The sequence below is a fragment of the Psittacula echo genome (assembly GCF_963264785.1).
Source record: "Psittacula echo genome assembly, chromosome: 10".
Lineage (NCBI taxonomy): Eukaryota > Metazoa > Chordata > Aves > Psittaciformes > Psittacidae > Psittacula > Psittacula echo.
The window spans coordinates 22,366,562-22,374,302 of NC_137741.1; the positions used below are offsets into that span (position 1 = coordinate 22,366,562).

Sequence of the window (7,741 nt, forward strand, 5' to 3'; positions counted from 1 at the left end):
GCACACTTCCCAGCACCGGGCAGCACCAATTAAGGGTCGGAGGAGTCAGAACTGACACCTCTGCAAATGGGCCTGGCATTCCCAGGCTCCCGGCCGGCCCCAACCCGGCTCTGTAGGTTCTGACACCTCTGGGCGGCCACAAAGACACCACGTCGCATAAAGCCTGGGCACCCCCAGTCCCGGGAAGCGGAGCAGACCCCAGCCATGGCCAGACCCCCAGCCCCTCTCCTGCCCTGCGGCTTCCAGCTCCCAGCACACGGTGCCCCTCTGCGGGGCCCCGATGATGCCACCCCCCCAACTCCCGCCGCTCCACAGGGCACGTCCCGCTGCCTTCCTCGGGGCCGGCGGCCGGGGCCCAGGGCCGAGCCGTGGCAGTGCAGGAAGCGGGGCCCGCGGCAGAGCGCCAGCGAGAGGGAGAAGCTGCGGATGCGGCGGCTGGCGCAGGCCCTGCTGCGGCTGCGGCACTACCTGCCGCCCGCGCTGGCGCCCGCCGGGCAGAGCCTCACCAAGATCGAGACCCTGCGCCTGGCCGCCCGCTACATCGCGCACCTCTCGGCGCTGCTGGGGCTCAGCGAGGAGGCGCTGGCCCGGCGGCGGGGGGCGGCGCCCCGGCACTGCCCGCTCTGCCCCCAGGGCCTGGGGTGCTGCCGGAGCCCGGACCCCCGCCCGCTCCCGCCCGCCCCGGCCCCGCGCGATGCTTCGCCCCCCGGCGCTGCGGGCTGGGGGTCACCTCCCGTGGCCGGGACCCCCGCGGAGCTGCTCGGGGCTGCCGGCGTGTGGCCGGGGGCCTGGGGGTCATCACCTCGCTGTGGCGCTGCAGCAGGGCCCCCCCCGGAGGTGCTTGGGGTTCCAGACGTGGGGCCGGGAGCCTGGGGGTCGCCCCCCTACATCCCTTCGATCACGACCCCCCCGGAGATGCACGGGAGCCCTGGCTCCACCTCAGGGTCCTGGTCATCCCCGCTGTGCAGCCTCGGAGCAGTGACCCCCCTGCAGCCCCCCCAGAGACGCACCCCGGCCACGGGCACAGCGCCAGCTTCCTCCTGCTGCTTGGAGCCTGGAGCCCCGCCTCAGCCTCCCACGGCAGAACTGACGGGCACAGGTCCCCCTGCGACCCCAGCGCCTGGCTCCCAGTGGCCTGCGCACCTCCAGGTACTCACAGCCCCATCCCCATTCCCTCCTCCCGCAACCCCGGGGCTGGGAGAGAGCCCAAGGATGGGTGGGCAGGGGCGTGGATACTCTTCATGGGCTGCTGAACGAGCTTCACCTGTAAATCCCCCCCAACGGCATGGCCAAGGTGTCTGCCTGGGCTTGAGGCACACATGATGTGTGCTGAGCCAGAGAGTGTGGAGTGTGCGGCATGGGGCACAGGATGTGGGGCCAGAGGTGAGGGACACAGGGTGCTGGGCAGGGGCTCGGGGTGCTGGGCAGGGGCACGGTGCCTTCCTGAGCCTCTCACCTCACACAGCTCTTCCCACACAGCTCCACATCCCACCGGCCCTGGAGAGAATCCTCGCTTCAGTGCCCCACACAGCCCCGGTCCTGCCCGACTGCCCCCCAGCACGGCACTGGGGGGGCTGGAGCTGATCCCGCACCCGCGGCCGCAGAGGCTGCACAGGGAACAGGGACGTTGCTGCACCAGACGGACACCGGGGCTGGACTCCTCAATAAAGCTGCTGTGCACTGCTGCAACTCGGGTCCTTCCTGCGCGACCCCAATCGCTGCACCCCATCTCCAGTGCCTCTGGAGCGGAGGCACCCTGCGGGCTGGTACCCCCCATACGCACACAGAGCCACGCACTGCCTCTGAGCCAGGGGCACCCGCAGCTCAGAGCTGTCCCTAAGGGTGATGGAGGGACCCACCACCCGGGGGGCACCTCCAGCCCCCCCCGATACCGGGAAGGGCAGCTCCAGCCCCTTCCCTGCAAGGGTTTGGCACTGGGGCTGCTGGGACCATCCAGCTCCAGCCCCTGGGGACCTGAGTATCCCACGGGATCAGGCTGCAGAGCCCTCCTGCACACCATGCCCAAGCCGGTGCCTCCTGCCCTATCCTGCAGCGGCTGCCGCAGGGTCACACCGTGCAGGGGGTGCTCACAGCAGCGCCGGAGCAGGGCAGGGGCCCAGCGGGAGAGCTCACACGCAGCCGTCAGACAGAGGGGCCAGGGCCTGGCGTCACCAAAGCCCCCAGAGCCACTTAGCACCAGGCTCCTAACGGCCCCCACCCCATGGTCCCAGGCGCTTCCTGCCCTCCACCCCACCACCCCCCCCCACCACCACCCCCCCGGCAGCACCCAGGGCAGGGTGATGGTGTGAACCCTTTATTCACACCCCAGGCCCTGCCTGAGGCCACAGAATCCAGAGCCTCACTGGGCAGCAATGGCTGCAGGGACCCCCCAGGCCAAAAGCCCCCCATTACCCCCTCTGCTGCCCATCATACCAGGCATCAGGCATGGCCCCTCAGGAGCAGCGATCCTGGAGTGTCTCCTGGGGTGTCCCCAGGATGGAGTGTTTCAGGATGGGGGATTGAGGGGATGGAGTGAAGAGAGATGGGGAGGGGGCAAGGCTGCAGGGCAGTGGGCTCTGGGAGGTGAGCACATTAGCTGGTTATTTGGTTAGCTGGAGCCAGTCTCGCCCTGGAACCAGGCCAGCACCTTCTGCTGGTTCTCATTGACCCAGTTGATGTTGGTGCGGGTCCTCTCCAGCGCCTGCTCCAGCGCCCGCGTCCCTGACCCGAAGCCGGTGTCCTGGTTGTCTGCCTTGAACTGCTCCAGCTGCCGGGGGAAGAGAAGTTGGAACAGGCGTGGGGCACCCGGCTGCCCCCACTGCCCCCCGGACAGGGACAGAAGCTGGCCAGAGCCTGGGGGCCCGGGGGTAGGGGCAGGAGCCCCTTGCCAAGGGCAGGTTGGATGGTGCCAGCAGCCAGAGCAGGGCTGGGGTCCCTTGCTCCTGGTCGCATGGACCCTGCCAGAGTCCAGCCTCACCTGCTGCAGCTCAAACTCCGTGGAAAACCGCTGAGTCACCGATGAAATCAGCCGGGAGAAGGAGAAGGAGCCAACTCCGTACCTGGAGAGCAGAGCGGTGCTGAGCCGGGGGCTCTGGGTAGAGCGGGACTGGGGACAGGGGCTGGTGCCACCCCCGAGGGTCCCAGGCAGATGGGGTGTGCTGCCTGCCCTGGCCCCCCCCCGGCGCTCACTGGGTGAAGATGTTCCTCCAGTTGCTGCGGATGAAGTCCCAGGCCAGGGGCTGCCCCACCACATTGCTGGCGATGCTGTTGATGGTGGAGGTGGCGTCCTGCTTCCGGATCTTGCTGGGGTCGAGGGTGTACTGCAGGTACCTGGGGGAGGCACAGCGCCGGTGAGGGGCTGCAGGGGCAGAGCCGTGGCACCCACCGGGACCCTGCACCCACCGGTTGAGGATCCAGGGAAGGGGGCTGCAGGTGAGGGCCGTACGGAGCTTGTCAGCCTCGGACACCACTGGCGCCTCTTTGAACCTGTCCCAGATGAAGTCCCAAGCTGTCTCCCCGCCCGTGGCCACGATGCTGCAGTACATGGAGGAGCGAAGGTTCGGGGGGATCCTGTGGGACAGAGAAGTCGTCAGCCAGGAGCCCCGCACCCAACACGGCCGCAGCACCGGGCACAGGGCGCTCACGGGTTCCTGGAGACGTCCTCCTGCCACTTTTGGAAGTAGTCTCTGGCCAGGTCCTGGCACTCGGCAATGCCGTAGGAGCAGGCTGTGCTGATGGCATTGATCTCGCTGTACCTGGGGAGAGAGGGACCATGCAGGGCTGGGGACCAGCACACGGCAGCCAGGGAACAACCAGGACCATGCCCTGCCCTGGTGACCATCCAGGTGTGAGACCCTGGGGTACAGCCCAGCCCTGGGGCTGTGGCACTCACTGATCCATCAGGCCACTGGGGATGGTGGTCCAGTTACTGGTGATGGTCTTGTAGTGGTTGAAGAGGGGTGTCACCTGCTGCTGTATGTATTTCTGGGGGGGCAGGAGGATGGTCAGCACCAGACACTCCGTTCTGGGGCAGATCCAGGCCTGGCACAGGGCTCTGCTCACCGTCATCACCCCAAAGACCTCGCTGCGGTCGAACATCAGCTTGAAGTATTCGAGGTTATTGAGCGCCGCCTGCCAGGGCATGTACTGGGTCTCGCGGCTCAGGAACCGGGTGGTGTTCAAGGCCAAGGTCACATCAACGTAGTGCGCCCTGCACGGAGAGAGGACAGCACCAGCACCCACTGGGTGCTCCCCTGGCGCTGCCAGCACCCCAGCAGCCGGCGCAGCTCACCTGGCCAGGTTAAAGGCATCATCGATGATCTGGGCACGGTTGATCACGGGGATGGCCTGGAAGAGAGGGCAAAGTCAGCATCAGCGCTGAGTGGGGCGCATGGGGTGGGGGCCACTCTCTGGCCCCGGACAGCTCCATGTACCTCGTGGTTAGTGGAAAGCTGGTTGAGGAGCTGGTCCCAGTTCTCCTGGTTGTAGTTGACGCGGAAGTACCCACTGACGTTCAGGTTCAGCAGGAGCCAGCTGGAGCTGTTCACCTTGAACTCGGGTTTGGTTTCTGGGAGGTGGAGAGAAGGCTCAGACCCCCCCCACTGGTACCCTCCCCCCCGGGACCCTGACCTGCAGCTGGACCCCTGCTCCCCGCCAGGCAGGATGCGCTGTACCTGAGACGTTGGTCAGCCACTGCCTCTCCCCAGTGGTCTGCAGCGTCATCCAGGTGATGGGCACGATCCAGGTGTAGCTGTGATGGGACAGGAAGGCAGTGGGACCGTCCCTCACCCCCGGCCTCCCCAGCACCCCCGGCCACTGCCCCCAGCCAACTCACTTGAAGACAGAGGGTCTCTCCACCACGGAGTCGCGGTCCAGCAGGAAGTGGTTCTGCCTGATGGAGCCATCCAGGGTATTGACGGTGACCAAGGGAAAGCCCATCTGCAGTGTCCAGCGGTCCATGATGTCGCTGACGTTGCCGGGCAGCCAGAGGCTGCTGTTCCGGACAGCCTGTGGCAGGGCAGCGCCACGGGTCACCAGTGACAGAGTGCGGGTCGGGTGCTGCACCCCATGGCCAGGAACTCCCAAGCCAGGGCAGCAGCAGGGATGTGGCTGAGCCGTGGGAGCAGCCGGGAGCTGCCAGCCCCCTCCTACCTCTTCCAAATGGACCCAGAGGTCCGTGTAGATGGTGTTCCCGTAGGCAAAGGTGTGGAGGTAGGACTGCAGGAGACAACCAGCGTGAGCAGCGGCAGGCCCGGGGCAAGGGACACCTGCAGAGCACCCAGGCAGGCTCCTGCCACGGGAACCACCCCCAGCTCCGGCAGAGCCTCACCTGCAGCCCCTCCTTGAACACGTCCTCGGTGAGGAAGTCCGAGAGCATCCGCAGCACCGACGCTCCCTGCGGGCACGGCGGCTCAGAGACCCGGTGCACGGGACACCAGGTGCAGGGGACACCCGCAGCCCCCCTCGCCCGGGGGACCCCTCTGCACCCACCTTGCTGTAGGCGATGGAGTCGAAGACCTCGCTGATCTCAGCCGGGGTGTTGATCTCGTCCTCGCGGAAGGAGAGCGGGTGGGACGTGGTCAGGGAATCTGTCGCCATCACCGTGTACACCTCGTTCAGCACCATCAGGTCTTTCTGTGGGGGTGAGTGACAGCGCCCGCCTCAGCCCTGCCCTCAGCCTGCCTGCACCCTGCATGTACCCTGCTGCCCCGACACTCACAATGTTCCAGGAGGGTTCTGCTGAGTCAGCACCCAGGTACTCCACGTAGGAGGCGAAGCCCTCATTCAGCCACAGGTCGTTCCACCACCGCAGCGTCACCAGGTTCCCAAACCACTGTGGGGGGGGCACAGCACCCGTCACACCGCGGGGACAGTGTGGGGATGGAGGGTGGGCAGCGGGGGCATGGTGAGTACCTGGTGCGCCAGCTCGTGGGCAATGACGGTCACCACCCGCTCCTTGTTGCCGATGGAGGAGTAGGCATCATCAAAGAGCAGCGAGTTCTCCCGGTACGTCACCAGCCCCCAGTTCTCCATCGCCCCTGCATTGAAGTCGGGGAGGCCAACCTGGTCTGGGGGCAGAGGGGTCCTGTTGGTGCATCGGAGCAACCAACCTGGGTACCTCCAATGCTGGTACCACCAACCCCGGTGCCACCAACCCCGGTGCCTCCAACCCTCAGTGCCGCGGCACGCACCGGACTTGGGCAGTGGGTATGCTGTGTTGTAGTGCTTCTCGAAGAAGTTGAGGATGGGCCCAGTGACCTGCAGTGCGTACTCGCCCTGGTCCTCAGTGATGGCCTCGGGGCGGCCCCAGATGCGGATCTGAAGGGGTGGGACGTGGGGCTCAGGCTCAGAGCCCTTGGTGGGCAGGGGGTCGGTCTGTGCCCCCCCCATCCTACCAGCACATTCTCAGACATGTTGTGCACGTATGTGAACTGGCTGACGATGAAGGCCAGGAGGTAGGTGGACATCCTGGGGGTGGTCTCGAACTCGGTGATGTTCCAGGTATTCCCATCGATCTGCTGCTGCTGGGTGCCTTTGGGGAGCAAGGGGGAGGTCACCCCACAGCCCTGCCGGTCCCCCAGCCCTCCCCAACTAGGGCTTCTCCCACCGCACTCACTCCTGACAGGCATGTTGGAGATGGCCTCGTGGTCGGAGGGGTGGATCAGCGTCACCGTGAAGTTGGCTTTCATGGCTGGCTCATCGAAGCAGGGGAAAGCTTTGCGGGCATCAGCCGCCTGCATCTGTGTGGTGGCCACCACCCTCCTACAAGAGACCCCCGTCAGCACCCGGCTCCCTCCGCTCACCCTGTGCCTGGCCGCTCTCCATCCCATCCCCTGCCCTCCACCTACTTGGTGCCTGACTCATCCACATATTCACTGCGGTAGAACCCGTTCAGGTCGTCGGCCAGCTCCCCGGTGAAGATGCTGAAGAGTCGGTAGCGCTGGCCCTGCTGCAGCGGGCTGCCCAGCTGCACCACCAGGTACTGCGTGGTGGGCTGCAGCCAGGTCCTGGTGATGGGGGGCACGCTGGAGCCGTCCACTGCCTGCAGCGAGGTGTGGAAGGAGCCCTGCAGGGTGTAGTTCAGGTTTTTGCTGTGGATGAGGATGAGGTCGGTGGCTTCCATGCAGACAAAGACCACGCTGCTATTGCCCTTGAAGATGTACATGTTGTTGGCATCAGGCGTCAGGAAGGGCTGCAGGGTCACCTCATAGAACTCTGGTATCAGTGTGGTCGGCAGCCTCCAGTTGTCCCAGGCATTGGAGACAGTGGGGGTGGTGGAGGCAACAGGGGCAGCGGTGGCAGTGGTGTTGGTGTTGCTGTTGCCAAGATCCGTCGCCTTGCTCTTCTCCTGGGCGTACACCACCGAGAGCGCGATGATGGTGGCCACGGCGCCCAGACCCAGCACAACGGCCACAACGGCCACACTCTTGCTGATGAAGAAGCCAGCCGCCATGGTGGGGCTGCGGAGCGACTGTCGAGGGAGGTGCTGCCCGCCTGGCACGGCTTTTAACCTCTCGCTCCCACCGGGTTTATCAGTCCAAGTTAATGAGTGAAGTATTAAAGGACCGTGAGGCTCGAAGTGGTGGCAGCCCCGGTGATGAGCTCTGCACGTCCCGGGCTCGCAGGAGCACTAACAGCCCGTGCCGCTGCGGCGGGGGGGAAAGCCAACACCTCGAGATTGCCCCATCAGGGATGGGCAGCGCGGGAGAGGGCACGGGCCGGGGCTCCCAGGGACCTGCCT

General features: G+C 66.1%; 2 protein-coding genes across 2 annotated transcripts; one reads left to right on the top strand and one right to left on the bottom strand.

Annotated features, from left to right (window-relative positions):
- Nucleotides 1–204: 204 nt before the first annotated feature.
- On the top strand, nucleotides 205–2,309 carry LOC308225692 (uncharacterized protein; the record flags this gene model as incomplete). The annotated part of the gene is made up of 2 exons (XM_080626776.1): nucleotides 205–1,149; nucleotides 2,232–2,309. The coding sequence occupies 2 exons, from the start codon at nucleotides 205–207 to the stop codon at nucleotides 2,307–2,309; spliced, it is 1,023 nt and encodes a 340-aa protein (XP_080482902.1).
- Nucleotides 2,310–2,608: 299 nt separating this feature from the next.
- Nucleotides 2,609–7,453, bottom strand: ANPEP (alanyl aminopeptidase, membrane; the record flags this gene model as incomplete). The annotated part of the gene is made up of 19 exons (XM_080626777.1): nucleotides 2,609–2,767; nucleotides 2,978–3,059; nucleotides 3,190–3,330; nucleotides 3,403–3,570; nucleotides 3,645–3,755; nucleotides 3,893–3,984; nucleotides 4,063–4,210; nucleotides 4,292–4,347; nucleotides 4,434–4,567; nucleotides 4,674–4,750; nucleotides 4,835–5,007; nucleotides 5,152–5,217; nucleotides 5,330–5,395; nucleotides 5,491–5,634; nucleotides 5,720–5,833; nucleotides 5,914–6,068; nucleotides 6,192–6,318; nucleotides 6,396–6,762; nucleotides 6,849–7,453. The coding sequence occupies 19 exons, from the start codon at nucleotides 7,451–7,453 to the stop codon at nucleotides 2,609–2,611; spliced, it is 2,985 nt and encodes a 994-aa protein (XP_080482903.1).
- Nucleotides 7,454–7,741: the final 288 nt, after the last annotated feature.